Below are 19,958 nucleotides of genomic sequence, written 5' to 3' on the forward strand. Positions count from 1 at the left end.
AAGATGTAGTGAAAGAGGGAGGGAAGGAAGGAAAGAAGGAAAGAGAGAAGGAAGAGAGCAGAAGAGAAAGAAAAAGGGGGAAGGAAGGAAGGAGAGAAAGAAAGAAAAAAGGGAATGAAGGAAAGAAAGAGGGAGTTAAGGAAGGGCGAAGATGTAGAGAAAGAGGAAGGGAAGGAAAGAAGGAAAGAGAGAAGGAAAAAAAGAGACCAGAAGAGAAAGAAAAAGGGGGAAGGAAGGAAGGAGAGAAGGAAAGAAAAAAGGGAATGAAGGAAGGAAAGAGGGAGTGAAGGAAGGGCGAAGATGTAGAGAAAGAGGAAGGGAAGGAAAGAAGGAAAGAGAGAAGGAAAAAAAGAGACCAGAAGAGAAAGAAAAAGGGGGAAGGAAGGAAGGAGAGAAGGAAAGAAAAAAGGGAATGAAGGAAGGAAAGAGGGAGTGAAGGAAGGGGGAAGATGTAGAGAAAGAGGAAGGGAAGGGAAGAAGGAAAGAGAGAAGGAAGGAAAGAGTCCAGAAGAGAAAGAAAAAGGGGGAAGGAAGGAAAGAGCTAGAGGAGGAAGAGGAGAAGGAAAGATGGGAGGGAAGGAAGGAAGGAAGGAAGGAAGGAAGGAAGGAGGGAAAGAAGGAGAGAAAGAGGGAAGGTTGGCCACAGCAACACGTGGCGGGTAAAGGTTGTTATTTCTATTATTATTATTCTGCTATTATTCCTCCTATTAGACCCTGGGGGAATGGGAGAGGTGTTAGGTCCCAGAGGCAATGCACTGCATTATTGTTATTGTTATGATGGTGGTGAAATAAAAGGAAATAAAAAGTGAAAGAAGGAAGCAAACAAGGAAGGGAAGAAAGGCAAAGGAAGAAAGGGGGGGGGGGGAATGAAGGAAAGAGGACAGGAGCAGAATTCAAAACGATCTTGACAGATTAGAGAGATGGGCCAAAACTAACAAAATGAAGTTCAACAGTGACAAATGCAAGATACTCCACTTTGGCAGAAAAAATGAAATGCAAAGATACAGAATGGGTGACGCCTGGCTCGAGAGCAGTACGTGTGAAAAAGATCTTGGAGTCCTCGTGGACAGCAAGTTAAACATGAGCCAGGAATGTGATGTGGCGGCAAAAAAAGCCAATGGGATTTTGGCCTGCATCAAGAGGAGCCTAGTGTCTAGATCTAAGGAAGTAATGCTACCCCTCTATTCTGCCTTGGTTAGACCACATCTGGAATATTGTGTCCAATTCTGGGCACCACAATTCAAGAGAGATCTTGACAAGCTGGAATGTGTCCAGAGGAGGGCGACTAAAATGATCAAGGGTCTGGAGAACAAGCCCTATGAGGAGCGGCTTAAGGAGCTGGGCATGTTTAGCCTGAAGAAGAGAAGGCTGAGAGGAGATATGATAGCCATGTATAAATATGTGAGAGGAAGCCACAGGGAGGAGGGAGCAAGCTTGTTTTCTGCTTCCCTGGAGACTAGGACGTAATGGAACAATGGCTTCAAACTACAAGAGAGGAGATTCCATCTGAACATGAGGAAGAACTTCCTGACTGTGAGAGCCGTTCAGCAGTGGAACTCTCTGCCCCAGAGTGTGGTGGAGGCTCCTTCTTTGGAAGCTTTTAAACAGAGGCTGGATGGCCATCTGTCAGGGGAGATTTGAAGGCAATATTCCTGCTTCTTGGCAGAATGGGGTTGGACTGGATGGCCCAGGAGGTCTCTTCCAACTCTTTGATTCTATGATTCTATGATTCTGTGAAAGAGAGAAGGATGAAACCAAGTAGTGAAAGAAGGAAAGAAAGAAAGAGGTAGAGAAGGAAGAAAGGAGAGAAAGGGGGAGGAAAAGGGGGAAGGAATAGGTAGGTACCTCTCTTTCATAATAGTCCAGATATCTACCTCAACTTTGATAAGTTTTACTATAGGCCACAGCAACGCGTGGCAGGGCACAGCTAGTTATTATATATATATATATATATATATATATATATATATATATAAATATTATAATATATATATAATTATATTATATATTATATATAATTATATATATTAATTCTATATATATTATATATATATGATTATATTATATATATTATAATATATAGAATTATATATATATTATAATATATAGAATTAATATATTATATTAATATTATGAAATATTATATTTTATATGTCTTACATCCACACTTGCTTCAAGCAGAAGAGGGTTCTTTCTCCCACCCTAGACATTCCACAGATGTATATATTCACTCCACTTGTTTGACTGCCAACAGAACCTCTGAAGATGCCATTAGCCACAGATGCAGGCGAAACGTCAGGAGAGGATGATGCTGGAACAGAGCCGGGAAAAAAATGACAGCAACCCATTCCCGTTGTTACAAAGTGGGATGATCACTCTATATTGTCATAGCTCTATGGCTCCGAAGATGCTCCTGGCCTCCTGATTGGCTGCTTCCCCTGGAATCCCTGGGACATTTGACTCTGCACCAGGCAAATTGCTGGGAAGTTGCACATGACTTTCCAAGGGAGGAGGCTGCAAGACCCTCTCCTGCTTTTTTGCCCCAGGGCTGATCCTGCAACTACTCTGCTCACTTTCTCCCATTACTCCCAGTGTCTCCAATGCCGGGACCTTTTGCACTTCGAGGAATTCGCAGCACGGTGAGCCCCAAAAGAAATGGGTGGAAGAGTGGGTGGGAAGGTGGGAAGCCAGGCAAGGGGCTTTTGGGGGCCATGCAGAGTCATTGCAAAGGCGATTTGCAATTTCCCCATGAGCCTGGGAGGCTTCTAGGTGTATGGGACAGGTCTTATCACTTATTATTATTATTATTATTATTATTGAAATATAATTATTGAAACATTATTGTTATTGTTATTATTGAGACATTATTATTATTATTATTATTGAAACATCATTATTGAAGCATTATTATTATTATTGAAACATCGTTGAAACATTATTATTATTGAAACATTATTATTACTTTTGAAACATTGTTATTGAAACATCATTATTGAAACATTATTATTTTTATTATTATTGAAACATTATTATTGAAACATTATTATTGAAATATCAATATTGAAACATTATTATTATTGAAACATGATTATTATTACTTTTGAAACATTATTATTATTGAAACATCATTATTGAAACATTATTATTATTGAAACATTATTATTATTATTATTATTATTATTGAAACATTATTATTATTGTTGAAACATCATTACTGAAACATTATTATTATTGAAACATTTTTCTTATATTGAAACATCATTATTGAAACATTATTATTGTTATTGAAACATTATTATTGTTATTGAAACATCATTGAAACATTATTATTATTATTGAAACCTCATTATTATTATTGAAACATCATTGCAACATTATTATTATTGAAACATTATTATTGAAACATTATTGTTATTATTGAAACATTTCTATTATTCTTGAATAATCATTATTGAAACATTATTACTATTACTTTTGAAACATTATTATTATTATTATTGAAACATCATTATTGAAACATCATCATTATTATTATTGAAACATTATTATTATTATTGAGACATTATTATTATTGAAACATTATTATTACTTTTGAAACATTATTATTATTGAAACATCATTATTGAAACATTATTATTATTGAAACATTATTATTGAAACATTATTATTATTATTATTATTATTATTATTATTATTACTACTAGAAACACAACAAGATGAGTCCACAGCAGACAAGATCACTCTGCTGGCTGTTGTATTGGATCACATGTCGGACACTTCCCAAGTGTCTAGGACTGTGTGATGTTATCGGCGAATAATGCGTGCATATCCCAGTAAGGTGGCCTTTTGCAGCTGACAGATGGTAATCTTGTCAGTGCCAATTGTGTTTAAGTGCAGGCCAAGGTCTTTAGGCACTGCACCCAGTGTGCTGATCACCACCAGGACCACCTTTACTGGCTTGTGCCGGAGTCTTTGCAGTTGGATCTTTAAATCCTCATATCATGTCAGCTTTTCCAGTTGTTTCTCTGCAATCCTGCTGCCACCTGGGATTGCATTCTAATAGGAGAAAAGCAGTGCATATATTTATAAAGTTCTAATTTCTATCCTTATTGATTGCGTTCTGGCATTGGGAGTTTATATTTCTCTGAATGTACATCTTGTGCCCCCTACCGCAATGTTTACAACCTTATCATCTTATAATTTGAAATATTTGTTTTTGCAATTTAAAAAAATGTGTACAACCCTAATTTTTAAAAATGTGTACAACCTCTTCAGTTGGGTTTGCAACTCTGTGCTTTGACAAGGCAAGCAATGCTTTGTTTGTTTGTTTGCTGTTTATTCATTCAGTGTTTCCCGACTCTTTATTTATTTACTTGACATGTATGCCACTTTTTTCACCTTAGGGGGGATTCAAAGCAGTTTCTAACATATTTATGTCAAAATTTAATGCTTCACATACATATAAAACCTAACCTATAACTGTACTTTGCTGCACAAATTGGAACCGTTTTGCATAAAGCGATAGTTTAAGATGGAAATTAGAACTCAGATCAAACCATTAAAATAACATGTATTCTTCAATATCAGTGTATTGATTTAGCTTTCAAAGAATTACCATAGCAACTATTAACTGTGAAAGGGTGTGTATGTATATATGGGAAGTCTGACTTGGCCACGGTAGTCAACGCTCTTGTCACATCCCGCCTAGACTACTGCAACGCTCTCTACGTGGGGCTGCCCCTGAAGACGGCCCGGAAGCTGCAATTAGTCCAACGCGCGGCAGCCATGATTCTAACGGGAGCGGAGTGCAGGGAGCACACAACCCCCCTGTTGCACCAGCTCCACTGGCTGCCGATTTGCTACCAGGCCCAATTCAAGGTGTTGGTACTGGCCTATAAAGCCCTAAACGGTTCCGGCCCAAGATACCTATCTGACCGCATCTCGGCCTATGAACCCACCCGGACTTTGAGATCTTCCGGGGAGGCCCTGCTCTCGATCCCGCCAGCCTCTCAAGCACGGTTGGCGGGGACGAGAGATAGGACCTTCTCGGTGGTGGCTCCTCGGCTGTGGAACGCCCTTCCTGTAGACGTTAGGTTGGCACCATCTCTCATGACATTCCGTAGAAAGCTGAAGACCTGGATGTTTGTGCAGGCGTTTGAGTAATTCAGTGCAATTTTGGTAATTTGAACATAGGAACGGAACAATGGACGACGAATTTGGATCACGCTTGGATGATGAGGTGATCGGGGATGGGATTGTGATACCTGTGTATTGATGATTGCTTATTAGTTATTAAGGGAAATGTGTAATTTAACTGTTACTGTATATTAATTACTGCTGTTTTTACTGTCTTTGCTGTTTGGAAACCGCTGCGAGTCGCCCTCGGGCTTGAGATGCAGCGGTATACAAGAATAGTAAATAAATAAATAAATAAATAAATAAATATATTGGGACAGACAAGAGTGCCCGAATATGAATATATATATATATATATATATATATATATATATATATATATATATATATATTGGGACAGACAGGAGTGCCCGAAAGGGAATGGGGTTATTTTTAACTCCAAGACACTCCTTTCCCCCAGATAAAATTACAGTATGACACATGTCTCTGTGAAGGATATGTTCCCAGACTGCACATGTGCCAGTCAAACGCACAATATTTATGCCCATTGACTATAACCAGAAACATAGAATGGGTAGAGATCCAGTTCTATTCTGCAACCTATTTCACAGTTCTGACCATCAGGAAGCTCTTTTTAATATAATAATATAAAAATAATAAAAACTTTGTTTATTACTTACTTACTTAGGCGATCCCTCGTTTTCTGAGGAGGATTGTCTTCCAGTGTTCTTGTGGGTCCGTATGTGGCTGTGGAGCCCTATTCTTGCTCTGCATCTTCCTCCGCAGTGAGGGCATTGGTTTCCAGGTGGAAGGCGGTCTCGGTCGGGGTTGGCTTGACGTGCCTTCCTCTTGGCACACTTCTCCCTTTCGCCCTCCATTCGTGCCTCTTCAAATTCTGCAGCACTGCTGGTCACAGCCGACCTCCAGCTGGAGCGGTCAAGGGCCAGGGCTTCCCAGTTCTCATTGTCTATGCCAGAGTTTTTAAGGCTGGCTTTGAGCCCAACTTTCAATCTCTTTTCCTGTCCAACAACATTCTGTTTTCCGTTCTTGAGTTCGGAGTAGAGCAACTGCTTTGGGAGACGGTGGTCAGGCATCCAGACAACATGGCTGGTCCAGCGGAGTTGATGGCGGAGGACCATCGCTTCAATGTTGGTGGTCTTTGCTTCTTCCAGCACACTGACGTTGCAGGATTTTCCGGAGGCAGCGCTGATGAGTTGCATGTGACGTCTGTAGACAGTCCACGTTTCGCAGGCATAGAGCAGGGTTGGGAGGACAATAGCTTTATAAACAAGCACCTTGGTCTCCCTACGGATGTCCCGGTCCTCAAACACTCTCTGCTTCATTCAGAAAAATGCTGCACTCGCAGACTTCAGGCGGTGTTGTATTTCAGTGTCGATGTTGACTTTGGTGGAGAGGTGGCTGCCAAGGGAGCAGAAATGGTCCACATTTTCTAATGTTACACCATTAAGCTGTATTTCTGGCCTTGGAGAGGGATTGGCTGGCGACTGCTGGAAGAGCACTTTGGTTTTCTCAATGTTCAATGACAGGCCGAGCTTCTCATATGCTTCTGCGAAGGTGTTTAGAGTGGCTTGTAGATCTTCTTCTGAATGCGCACAGACGACATTGTCATCAGCATACTGGAGTTCTATAGCAGATGTTGTTGTAACCTCGGTTTTGGCTTTCAGTCTGCCGAGGTTAATCTGCACGGTCATAGTCCTGTACCCAGAGCACTAAAACCACATATTTTGCATATTAAGTGAATAAAAATACGTGGGACAAGACTTTTTTTTTTAAAATAAGGCTATTAATTGGTGTTTCAGGGTTGGAAATAATGTTAGCAGAAAAAATATTTTTTGTGGTATTATCTATTGTATTCAGCATGTTGTTGCTATCAATTTAAGCTTTACCACTGTATTCTTCTACCATTCTCCCTTCTGTTCCTCCCAGAATATTTCTGTGTGCCCAGAAAACATGGCAGAAGCTCCAGGTGGATCTGGAAAGGTGACTCTTTTCAGCCAGAAGAAGCGAGGAGGACTCACCTACCGCATCCCAGCCTTGCTGTACCTGCCGTATGAGTCCACCTTCCTGGCCTTTGCAGAAGAACGCTCCTCGCCCAGAGACGAAGATGCCAAGTTCCTGGTGATGAGACGAGGGAAGAAAGAAGGGACGTCTGTAAAGGTATGCTTCCTTGCTCTGTAGGTATAGGAAAACTGTCATATTCTTGTATTGTCGAAGGCTTTCATGGCTGGAATAAGTGGGTTGTTGTAGGTATTTTCAGGCTATATGGCCATGTTCTAGAGGCATTCTCTCCTGACGTTTCGCCTGCATCTATGGCAAGCATCCTCAGAGATAGTGAGGTCTGTTGGAACTAGGAAAATGGGTTTATATATTTTTGGAATGACCAGGGTGGGACAAAGGACTCTTGTCTGCCGGAGCTAGGTGTGAATGTTTCAACTGACCACCTTGATTTGCATTTGATGGCCTGGCAGTGCCTGGGGCAATCATTTGTTGAGAGGTGAGAGAGATGGGCCAAAACTAACAAAATGAAGTTCAACAGTGACAAATGCAAGATACTCCACTTTGGCAGGAAAAACGAAATGCAAAGATACAGAATGGGGGACGAGGCCTGGCTCGAGAGCAGTACATGTGAAAAAGATCTTGGAGTCCTCGTGGACAACAAGTTAAACATGAGCCAACAATGTGATGTGGCGGCAAAAAAAGCCAATGGGATTTTGGCCTGCATCAATAGGAGCATAGTGTCTAGATCTAAGGCAGTAATGCTACCCCTCTATTCTGCTTTGGTTAGACCACACCTGGAATATTGTGTCCAATTCTGGGCACCACAATTCAAGAGAGATATTGACAAGCTGGAATGTGTCCAGAGGAGAGCGACTAAAATGATAAAAGGTCTGGAGAACAAGCCCTATGAGGAGCGGCTTAAGGAGCTGGACATGTTTAGCCTGAAGAAGAGAAGGCTGAGAGGGGATATGATAGCCATGTATAAATATGTGAGAGGAAGCCACAGGGAGGAGGAGGGAGCAAGCTTGTTTTCTGCTTCCCTGGAGACTAGGACGCAATGGAACAATGGCTTCAAACTACAAGAGAGGAGATTCCATCTGAATATGAGGAAGAACTTCCTGACTGTGAGAGCCGTTCAGCAGTGGAACTCTCTGCCCCGGAGTGTGGTGGAGGCTCCTTCTTTGGAAGCTTTTAAACAGAGGCTGGATGGCCATCTGTCAGGGGTGATTTGAATGCAATATTCCTGCTTCTTGGCAGAATGGGGTTGGACTGGATGGCCCATGAGGTCTCTTCCAACTCTTTGATTCTATGATTCTATGATTGTTTCCTCTCTATTGTTGTGCTGTTGTAATTTTAGAGTTTTTTTTAATACTGGTAGCCAGATTTTGTTCATTTTCATGGTTTCCTCCTTTCTGTTGAAATTGTCCACATGCTTGTGGCCATCAAATGCTAATCAAGATGGTCAGTTGAAACATTCACACCTCGCTCCAGCGGTGCTCAGGCATTCATTTTTTTGGTCAACTTTAAATTCATTTTTGTTATTTGAGGCGCCAATTCAGAAAATTGCATTGGATGGACCACATCAGCTCTAGTTTCTGATACAGAACATATATGCCATCCAGTAGTCGCCATCTGCTTGCCCACATAAAACCATATTTAATAATCTAGAGCTGATGTGGTGGTAGTAATCTTTTGTGGGTAGTCAGCCTCTCCCCTAGAATCATAGAATCATAGAATCAAAGAGTTGGAAGAGACCTCATGGGCCATCCAGTCCAACCCCATTCTGCCAAGAAGCAGGAATATTGCATTCAAATCACCCCTGACAGATGGCCATCCAGCCTCTGCTTAAAAGCTTCCAAAGAAGGAGCCTCCACCACACTCCGGGGCAGAGAGTTCCACTGCTGAACGGCTCTCACAGTCAGGAAGTTCTTCCTCATGTTCAGATGGAATCTCCTCTCTTGTAGTTTGAAGCCATTGTTCCCTTGCGTCCTAGTCTCCAAGGAAGCAGAAAAAAAGCTTGCTCCCTCCTCCCTGTGGCTTCCTCTCACATATTTATACATGGCTATCATATCTCCTCTCAGCCTTCTCTTCTTCAGGCTAAACATGCCCAGTTCCCTAAGCCGCTCCTCATAGGGCTTGTTCTCCAGACCCTTGATCATTTTAGTCGCCCTCCTCTGGACACATTCCAGCTTGTCAATATCTCTCTTGAATTGTGGTGCCCAGAATTGGACACAGTATTCCAGATGTGGTCTAACCAAAGCAGAATAGAGGGGTAGCATTACTTCCCTAGATCTAGACACTAGGCTCCTATTGATGCAGGCCAAAATCCCATTGGCTTTTTTTGCCGCCACATCACATTGTTGGCTCATGTTTAACTTGTTGTCCACGAGGACTCCAAGATTTTTTCACACGTACTGCTCTCGAGCCAGGCATTGTCCCCCATTCTGTATCTTTGCATTTCGTTTTTCCTGCCAAAGTGGAGTATCTTGCATTTGTCACTGTTGAACTTCACTTTGTTAGTTTTGGCCCATCTCTCTAATCTGTCAAGATCGTTTTGAATCCTGCTCCTGTCCTCTGGACTATTGGCTATCCCTCCCAATTTGGTGTCGTCTGCAAACTTGATGATCCTGCCTTCTAGCCCTTCATCTAAGTCAGTGGTTCTCAACCTTTTTAATGCCGCGACCCCTTAATACAGTTCCTCACGTTGTGGTGACCCCCAACCATAAAATTATTTTTGTTGCTACTTCATAATTGTAATTTTTGCTACTGTTATGACTCATAAGGTAAATATCTGATATGCAGGATGTATTTTCATTGTTACAAATTGAACATAATTAAAGCATAGTGATTAATCACAAAAACAATATGTTTGGGGGAGTATGGACAATGGATGATGGGATTTGCAATACTTTAAACCGATACAGCTCTGTCTTCCACAGATCACTGCCACCCCCCACCCCCACCCCCAAATGAATGACAGATCTGTACCAGATTTGGCAAAAAGAACCTCAATGACCAACAGAAAATACCTGCAGGGGGTTGGGAGGAATTCACAGTGATTTAATAATAGTAATAATAGAATCCTAGACCTGCAAGAGACCTCCAAAAGCCATCCAGTCCAACCCCCTTCTGTCTTCCTGCAGGAAAACCACAATCAAAGCCCCCGCAACAGATGGCCATTCAACCTCTGCTTAATAATAATAATAATAATAATAATAGGATCCTACAGTTAAGAGACCTCGCAAGGGCCATCCAGTCCAACCCCCTCCTGCCTTGATGCAAGAAAAGCACAATCAAATCACACCTGACTGTTGGCCATTCAGACTGCTTAATAATGATTATGGTGATGATGGTGGTGATGATGATGATGATGATGATGATGATGATGATGATAGTAATAGTAATAATAGGATCCTAAAGTTGGAAGGGACCCCCAAAGGCCATCCAGTCCAACCCTCTTCTGCCATAAAGGGATACAATTAAAGCCCTCCCAACAAATTACTCAGCCTTTGCTTAACAACAACAAAAAGAACAACAACAGAATCGTAAGGTGGGAGAGACATCCAAAGGCTATCCAATCCAACCTCATTCTTGCATAAGGGAATGCACAATCAAAGCACTCTTGACAGATGGCCAGTCTGCTTCTGCTTAATGATGATGATGATAATAATAATAGTAATAATAGAATCCTAAAGTGGGAAGAGACTTCCATGGGCCATTCAGTCTAACCCCCTTCTGCCATAAGGGAAAGACACAATCAAAGTACACCTGACAGATGGCCAGTCTGCCTCTGCTTGATGATGATAATAGAAGGAAGGGTGGAAGGAAAGAGAGGAAGAGGAAAGGAAGGGAGGGAGGAAAAGATGGAAAGGAAGGAGGGACAGGAAGGATGGAAAAAGGAAGGGAGGGAGGGAAGGAAGGAGGTAAAGTAGGAAAGGAAGGAGAGAAGGGAGGAGGGAGGGAAGGAAAGGGAGGAAGAAATAAATGAAGGGAGGGAAGGAGGGGAAGGAGGAAAGGAAGAAGGAGGGACAGGAAGGAAGGGAAAAGGAAGGAAGGGAAAGAAGGGAGGGAAGGAAAGGAAGAGGGACAGGAAGGAAGGGAAGGAAGGAAGGAAGGAGGGAGGGAAGGGAGGGAGGGAAGGAAAGGGAGAAGGGAGGAAGGAAAGAAGGAGGGAAAGGAAGGAGGGAAGGAAGGAAGGAAAGGGAGGAAGAAGGAAAGGAATGAAGAGAGGGAAGCAAGGTCCTTCACTCGGAAGCACCATCCTCTCACGTGAAGCTGCCTCCCGGTCTGGCTGTTAATAGGAGAGGTGGGGGGGGGGGGGGGAGAGAGAGTGTGTGTGTGTGTGTGAGCGTGCTTTGCCGGGGGCAGCCAAGCAAATCAGGGAGAAGAGGGAGGAAACAAAGGAGTTGGGGGTGAAGGAAGGGAGCAGGACTTCAAAACTAAAATTTATTTCTGCCTCTTTCTTTTCTCCCTTCCTGCAGTGAAGGGAGGGAGGCAAGAGTTTGAGAAAAGGGGTGCAATCTCTCTCTCGCCCCCCCCCCCCCTCCTGCCTGCTGCTTCCTCCGGGACAAGGAGGAAGAGGAGGAGGAGGCGAGGAAAGTCGGGGAATGGGGAAGCTGAAAGGATGAAGGCAGCAGGTGGCGGAGGGACTTTAGGAGCCCTTCAACCGGCGCCAGTCCCTTCTCTCTGCTGCAGCTGCGGGGTGCTTTCACATCCCCCGCCAGGCAAAGGATAGGCCACTCACTAGGCCTCGCCTTCCCTTGTCTGGCCGCTGGTAGGAAAGAAGCCTTGCAGCCCTCGGGCAACCAAGGCTGCGGTGCCCACCCGCCAAACAGGCGGGAAGGCGTCCTGTGGCAACGGTAGACAGAACAAGGGGCTGGGCGAGCGAGAGCCGAGAGCTGCATGGCTCCTTTCCCGCTGGTGCCCTCCCTCGCCCAAGCCCCATGTGCGGACTAAGGGACGTCCTTCTCTTTCAGGCATGGGTGTTTGCTGGCTCTTTGGCTGCCAGAGGTTGCCCGGCAGCCATTCCAGGGACACAAAGGGGGCGGGGCCAAACGAGGCAGTCCCGCGACCCCTCAAAATTTGCCAGGCGACCCCTCGGGGGGTCGCGACCCCCAGGTTGAGAACCACTGATCTAAGTCATTAATAAAGATGTTGAACAGGACCGGGCCCAGGACGGAGCCCTGCGGCACTCCACTTGTCACTTCTTTCCAAGATGAAGAGGAAGCATTAGTGAGCACTCTCTGGGTTCGTCCACTTAACCAATCACAGATCCACCTCACCGTAGTTTTGCCTCGCCCACATTGGACTAGTTTCCTTGCCAGAAGGTCATGGGGGACCTTGTCAAAGAAGGCCTTCCTGAAATCCAGACACGCTACATCCACGGCATTCCCCGCATCTACCCAGCTTGTAACTCTATCGAAGAAAGAGATCAGATTAGTCTGGCATGACTTGTTTTTGATAAATCCATGTTGACTATTAGCGATGACTGCATTTGTTTCTAAGTGTTTGCACTATTGTTATATTGATGTAGTTGCCATGGTTACTGTTTTAAATGCTAATGTTGTGCACTTTGTATACTGATTTGGTTGTAAACCGCTCTGAGTCGCCTACGGGCTGAGAGAGAGCGGTATACAAATGAAATAAATAAATAAATAAAAGCACCCACTTTTTGCTTGATGTTCAGGCAATGCTTCTTGTAGGTAAGAGCACGGTCCAGAGTGACTCCCAGGTATTTTCGGCTTTCAGCTAGATAACATCCCCTCCAGATGTTTTGGACTTCAACTCCCATAATTCTTAACAGCTGGAAAACTGGCTGGGATTTCTGGGAGCTGAAGTGCAAAACAGCTGGAGGAGTAGAGTTTGCGAAATAGTGAGCTAGAGGAAGACTTGGAAAAGGGGTCCCAAAATTCAAATGAAAGTTGTGTTCCGTCTCCCAGGAGCATGGGTTTTGCATTACCTTTTAGTTGCTGGAAACAGCCTCTCCTTATGTTTCTCCCAGGCTGCTGCAGCCTTTGCTAGGCCTAAAAGGTTAGCAGCCAGAGGCAGGAAAGCCAGTTTGCAGGCTCTCTGCAATGATTGGCCAAAGAGTAGCACCTCTGCTTCCAGGGTAGAAGCATCCATTTTGGAGGTCTCCCTGCCCCTTCAGTCTTAAGGAAGAATTGGATGTGCTGAAGGCCAAAAAAGGTAGCTCAGAAAAACCACCGCAAAATCCACTGAGTTAAGCTTAATTGAGTTACAGTTAGGTAAGCTAAATTAAGAACAATTGAGAGTTGAGATAAGTGTAATTGAGATATCACAGTTAGAGAATTGAGAGAAGCCAAATTGAGTCATAGATCGAATAGAATTGAGTTTTATAGAGTTTATAGAGAGATAGGCCATATTGCCTTTTCATAGAATCCTAGAATCAAAGAGTTGGAAGAGACCTCCTGGGCCATCCAGTCCAACCCCTTTCTGCCAAGAAGCAGGAATATTGCATTCAAATCACCCCTGACAAATGGCCATCCAGCCTCTGCTTAAAAGCTTCCAAAGAAGGAGCCTCCACCACACTCCGGGGCAGAGAGTTCCACTGCTGAACGGCTCTCACAGTCAGGAAGTTCTTCCTCATGTTCAGATGGAATCTCCTCTCTTGTAGTTTTCTCCAAGGCTAGTCTGGAACCTAGATAGTTAGAGAAAGATTGGTTCTTTCTATAGATAAGGGCTCTGGATTAGGGTGAGGGATTCCTGGACCATTTGCCTCTTGGAGAAGGAATATGTTTGATTTTATCTATTGACTGTTTGGTTGCAACTTTGAAAGAACTGTACCAAGTCTGCAAGACTTTGAAATAAATATCTTTTTTGATGTTTAGAACTTGCAATAGACTCCATTGTTGATTATCTCAATTTTCTCCAGAAAGCCCCAGCGGTTTGTCCAGACATAGGGACAGCACATCATAGTTTGTTTTGTAAAGCGTCTGGGTGTAACGGCACAAGTTGTATTGTGCAAAGTACACCAGAACACAGCCCTGCTGTATTACAGTTACATAACACTGACTTGTTGTATGGAGCTAGAGAAAAAAATGAATTACCTATTTTATGTCTTCTCCCTGTCTTGCTGTAGTGGGGTCCTCTCGAATCTCTGGAGACGGCCGTCTTGCCCAAGCACCGCACCATGAATCCTTGCCCGGTGTATGACAAAAAGAATGGCGCTGTTTTCCTCTTTTTCATCTGCGTCGAGACCTACATTACCGAGTTGTACCAGATCCGGACGGGGAGGAACGCCGCCAGGTTGTGTTACATCTCGAGCCAAGACGGCGGCCGCACCTGGAGCCAAACAACCGACCTGACCGAGGAAGCGATTGGGGACGAGATACAAAACTGGGCCACATTTGCCGTCGGTCCAGGTCACGGGGTACAGCTGAGCTCCGGCCGGCTAGTCGTTCCGGCTTACGCTTACCATATCCATAAGCGTTTATTCGGCCGGCCGCTCGCTTGCTGGACCAAGCCTCATTGCCTCACATTTTTTAGCGACGATGGCGGACGGAGCTGGGCACGGAGCCAACCCCTGAAGAGGCTGCGGACATCAGAGTGCCAAGTGGCAGAGTTGACGCGCCAAGATAGCAGCCAGGTCTTGTATTGCAACGCCCGCAGTCTCCATAAATACCGCGCCGGAGCTTTGTGCGCGGACCGCGGGGACCAATTTGAGAGCTCTTCCTTGTGCAAAGACTTGTGTGAGACCTCGCACGGTTGCCAGGGCAGTGTGGTGAGCTTCTCCCCCATGCTGGAACCGTTGGATCCGGACCAGAAGGATGATGGAGGTGAAACGACTCCGACGAAGGATACCAGCCCCTTTTTGGCCAAGTGCGTCAAGTCGTGGCTGATGTTCTCCCATCCCACAAACGGACACCGGCGAGTGGACCTGGGCATCTACCTGAACACGGACCCTTTGGATCAGGGCTCCTGGAAATCCCCCTGGGTGCTCAACCAAGGGCCCAGTGGCTATTCGGACCTTGCCGTCTGCGAGGAGGGCAACTCGCAGATGTTCGGATGCTTATTCGAGTGCGGGGTGTCCCACGAGTGTGAAGAAATCGCCTTTCGGTTATTCACCGACGCTGAGCTCCTGCGGAACGTGGTCCAAAGCCGTCCATGCACAGTTTCCGCTGTAGAGTCACAATAGTGGAGAGATAAATAAATAAACACAATAATAATAATAATAATAATAATAATGTATTGTCGAAGGCTTTCATGGCCGGAATCACTAGGTTCTTTTGGGTTTTTTCGGGCTATATGGCCATGTTCTAGAGGCATTTCTCCTGACGTTTCGCCTGCATCTATGGCAAGCATCCTCTGAGGTAGTGAGGATGCTCTGAGGATGCTTGCCATAGATGCAGGCGAAACGTCAGGAGAGAATGCCTCTAGACCATGGCCATATAGTCCGAAAAAACCTACAACAACCCAGTGATTCTAGCCATGAAAGCCTTCGACAGACCTCACTACCTCTGAGGATGCTTGCCATAGATGCAGGCGAAACGTCAGGAGAAATGCCTCTAAAACATGGCCATATAGCCCGAAAAAACCTACAACAACCCAGTGATTCTAGCCATGAAAGCCTTCGACAGACCTCACTACCTCTGAGGATGCTTGCCATAGATGCAGGCGAAACGTCAGGAGAGAATGCTTCTATAACATGGCCATATAGCCCGAAAAAACCTACAACAACCCAGTGATTCTAGCCATGAAAGCCTTCGACAGACCTCACTACCTCCGAGGATGCTTGCCATAGATGCAGGCGAAACGTCAGGAGAGAATGCCTCTAGACCATGGCCATATAGCCCGAAAAAACCTACAACAACCCAGTGATTCTAGCCATGAAAGCCTTCGACAGACCTCACTACCTCTGAGGATGCTTGCCATAGATGCAGGCGAAACGTCAGGAGAGAATGCCTCTAGACCATGGCCATATAGCCCGAAAAAACCTACAACAACCCAGTGATTCTAGCCATGAAAGCCTTCGACAGACCTCACTACCTCCGAGGATGCTTGCCATAGATGCAGGCGAAACGTCAGGAGAGAATGCTTCTATAACATGGCCATATAGCCCAAAAAAACCTACAACAACCCAGTGATTCTAGCCATGAAAGCCTTCGACAGACCTCACTACCTCTGAGGATGCTTGCCATAGATGCAGGCGAAACGTCAGGAGAGAATGCCTCTAGACCATGGCCATATAGCCCGAAAAAACCTACAACAACCCAGTGATTCTAGCCATGAAAGCCTTCGACAGACCTCACTACCTCTGAGGATGCTTGCCATAGATGCAGGCGAAACGTCAGGAGAGAATGCCTCTAGACCATGGCCATATAGCCCGAAAAAACCTACAACAACCCAGTGATTCTAGCCATGAAAGCCTTCGACAGACCTCACTACCTCTGAGGATGCTTGCCATAGATGCAGGCGAAACGTCAGGAGAGAATGCCTCTAGACCATGGCCATATAGCCCGAAAAAACCTACAACAACCCAATGATTCTAGCCATGAAAGCCTTCGACAGACCTCACTACCTCCGAGGATGCTTGCCATAGATGCAGGCGAAACGTCAGGAGAGAATGCCTCTAGACCATGGCCATATAGCCCGAAAAAACCCACAAGAACTGAGTGATTCCGGCCATGAAAGCCTTCGACAATACATAAAATTATTATTATTGCTACATCCTAATTATAATTGTGTTATTGTTATGAATCATAGTGTAAAAAATCTGAAATGCAGGATGTATTTTCATTCACTGGACCAAATTTGGCACAAATACGCAACAACAGAGCTCCATGCCGTCATGTCAGCCACATGACCTTGGAGGTGTCTATGGACAACGCCGGCTCTTTGGCCTAGAAATTGAGCACCAACTCCCAGAGTTGGACACGACTGGACTTAATGTCAGGGGAAAACTTTTACCTTACGTTACCCAATAGGCCCAAATTTGAATACTGGTGGGGTTGGAAGGAAAATTGATTATGTCATTTGGGAGTTGTAGTTGCTGGGATTTATAGTTCACCTACAATTAAAGAGCATTTTGAACTCCAACAATGATGGAATTGGACCAAACTTGGCACACAGAAGTCCCGCAACCAACGAAAAATACTGGAAGGGTCTGGTGAGCACTGACCTTGAGTTTGGGAGTTGTAGTTCACCTGCATCCAGAGAGCATTGCAGACTCACACAATGATGGATCTGGACCACACTTGGCACAGATACTCAATATGCCCCAATGTGAACACTGGTGGAGTTTGGGGAAAATAGACCTTGACATTTGGGATATGCAGTTGCTGGGATTTATAGTTCACCTGCAATGAAGAGCCCTCGCCTGCTCCGCACCCTTGCCTGCCGGCAATCCGGTTTCACGACCCCCAGAAAATGGCAAAACAACCCCCCCCCCGAGGGGTCGCGACCCCCAGGTTTAGAACCGCTGTTGTAGGTGAACTATAAATCCCAACAACTACAACTCCCAAATGTCAAGGTCTATTTTCCCCAGACTCCACCAGTGTTCACGTTTGTGCATATTGAGTATTTGTACCAAGTTTGGTCCAGATCCATCATTGCATGAATCCACAGCACTCCTCTGGGTATAGGTGAACTACAACTCCCAAACTCAAGGTCAATGCTGACAAAACCCTTTCATTATTTTTGCTGGTCATGGGCGTTCTGTGTGGAAAGTCTGGCCCAATTCAATCTCTGGTGGAGTTCAGAATGCTCTCTGATTGTAGGTGAACTATAAATCCCAGCAACTACAACTCCCAAATGTCAAGGTCTATTTTCCCCAGACTCCACCAGTGTTCCCATTTGGGCATATTGAGTATTTGTACCAAGTTTAGTCCAGATCTATCATTGTTCCACAGTGCTTTCTGGAGATAGGTGAACTACAACTCCCAAGCTCAAGGCCAATGCTCACTTAACCCTTTCATTATTTTTGCTGGTCATGGGCGTTCTGTGTGGAAAGTCTGGCCCAATTCAATCTCTGGTGGAGTTCAGAATGCTCTCTGATTGTAGGTGAACTATAAATTCCAGCAACTACAACTCCCAAATGTCAAGGCCTGTTTTCCCCAAACTCCAACAGTGTTCACATTTGGGCATATTGAGTATTCGTGCCAAGTTTAGTCCAGATCTATCATTGTTTGAGTCCACAGTGCTTTCTGGAGATAGGTGAACTACAACTCCCAAGCTCAAGGTCAATGCTGACAAAACCCTTCCAGTGTTTTCTGTTGGTCAGGGGAGTTCTGTGTGCCAAGTTTGGTTCAATTCCATTGCTGGTGGGGTTCAGAAAAAAACCCTTTTCAAAGCCTCCTTCAGGATCGCAAACCAAAGTGAGGAAATGACTTTCCAAAATGGCCGCCACATCTACTAGACTACAAAATGGCTGCTGTTTCTTGGCAATTGAAAAAAGGGCTTTCTTTCTTCTCTCCTTGGAAAGAATAGTTGTTTTTTATATATTTAGGACTGATGAAACCAAAGGGTGATTAATACTTCCCCTTTATTGACATTTTTGCCTCAGGATTCGCAGCATATGACTGCCAGTTGATCCCTCAGAGATCATTTGACTTGGCTTTTAATGTATTTCGGCTTTTGAAAGGCCTACAACCAGAACTGAATAATTTTGCAGATTACTGTGTCAGCTGCCCTACGCTTTTTGGGATTTAAAGAACGGCTTTTTAAAGCCGAAAAGCAGTAAAATTTTACAAAATCTCACAACTTATTGTTATTGCTTTTGCTTATTGATGTACTGTGGGCTTGGTCTCATGTAAGCCGCACCGAGTCCCTTGGGGAGATGGTAGCTGTAGATGTTGAACATGGATGGAGCAAGCCTGCCTCAGGGGAGCGAGCTTGCTCCATCCATGTTCAACATTTAAACAAATGACCAGCCACTGCCAGAAGGGACAGAGAGTTTCATCTATGCTGATGATCGTGCCATCACCGCTCAAGCAGGGAGCTTTGAGATGGTGGAACAGAAGCTCTCCGAAGCTCTAGGTGCTCTTACTGCCTATTACAGGGAAAACCAGCTGATCCCTAATCCATCTAAAACACAGACATGTGCCTTTCATCTCAAGAACAGAGAAGCATCCCGAGCTCTGAGGATTACCTGGGAAGGAATCCCACGGGAGCATTGCAGCGCACCCAAGTACCTGGGAGTCACTTTGGACCGTGCTCTGACCTACAAGAAGCACTGCCTGAACATCAAGCAAAAAGTGGGTGCTAGAAACAACATCATACGAAAGCTGACTGGCACAACCTGGGGATCACAACCAGACACAGTGAAGACATCTGCCCTTGCGCTATGCTACTCTGCTGCTGAGTATGCATGCCCAGTGTGGAACACATCTCACTAAAACAGTGGATGTGGCTCTTAATGAGACATGCCGCATTATCACAGGGTGTCTGTGCCCCACACCACTGGAGAAATTACACTGCTTAGCTGGTATTGCACCACCTGACATCCGCCAGGAAGTAGCAGCCAATAGTGAAAGGACCAAGGCAGAGACATCTCCAGCTCATCCCCTGTTTGGGTATCAGCCAGCACGTCAACGACTTAAATCAAGACATAGTTTTCTAAGATCTACAGAGACACTCGCTGGAACACCTCAGCAAGCGAGAGTCCAAAAGTGGCAGGCTCAAACCCAGAATCTCAATCAGTGGCTGATACCCAATGAGAGACTCCCCCCTGGGCACACAGAAGACTGGGCGACTTGGAAGGCGACTTGGAAGGTGGTCAGTGGTTTGATCTTCTCCACACTCACATGTCGTAGATTCCACTTTGTAGCCCCATTTCTTAAGATTGG

The 19,958-nt window shown here is 44.8% G+C and overlaps 1 protein-coding gene across 1 annotated transcript; it reads left to right on the plus strand.

Moving 5' to 3' along the window:
- The first annotated feature begins 2,479 nt into the window (after positions 1-2,479).
- On the plus strand, positions 2,480-15,468 carry LOC132770100 (sialidase-3-like). Its single transcript, XM_060766984.2, has 3 exons — positions 2,480-2,639; positions 7,084-7,314; positions 14,255-15,468. Exons 1-3 carry the CDS (start codon positions 2,601-2,603, stop codon positions 15,308-15,310), a joined length of 1,326 nt encoding a protein of 441 aa, XP_060622967.2. The 5' UTR covers positions 2,480-2,600; the 3' UTR covers positions 15,311-15,468.
- Positions 15,469-19,958: the final 4,490 nt, after the last annotated feature.

This window comes from Anolis sagrei, chromosome 3, assembly GCF_037176765.1.
Source record: "Anolis sagrei isolate rAnoSag1 chromosome 3, rAnoSag1.mat, whole genome shotgun sequence".
NCBI classification, from domain to species: Eukaryota; Metazoa; Chordata; class Lepidosauria; order Squamata; family Dactyloidae; genus Anolis; species Anolis sagrei.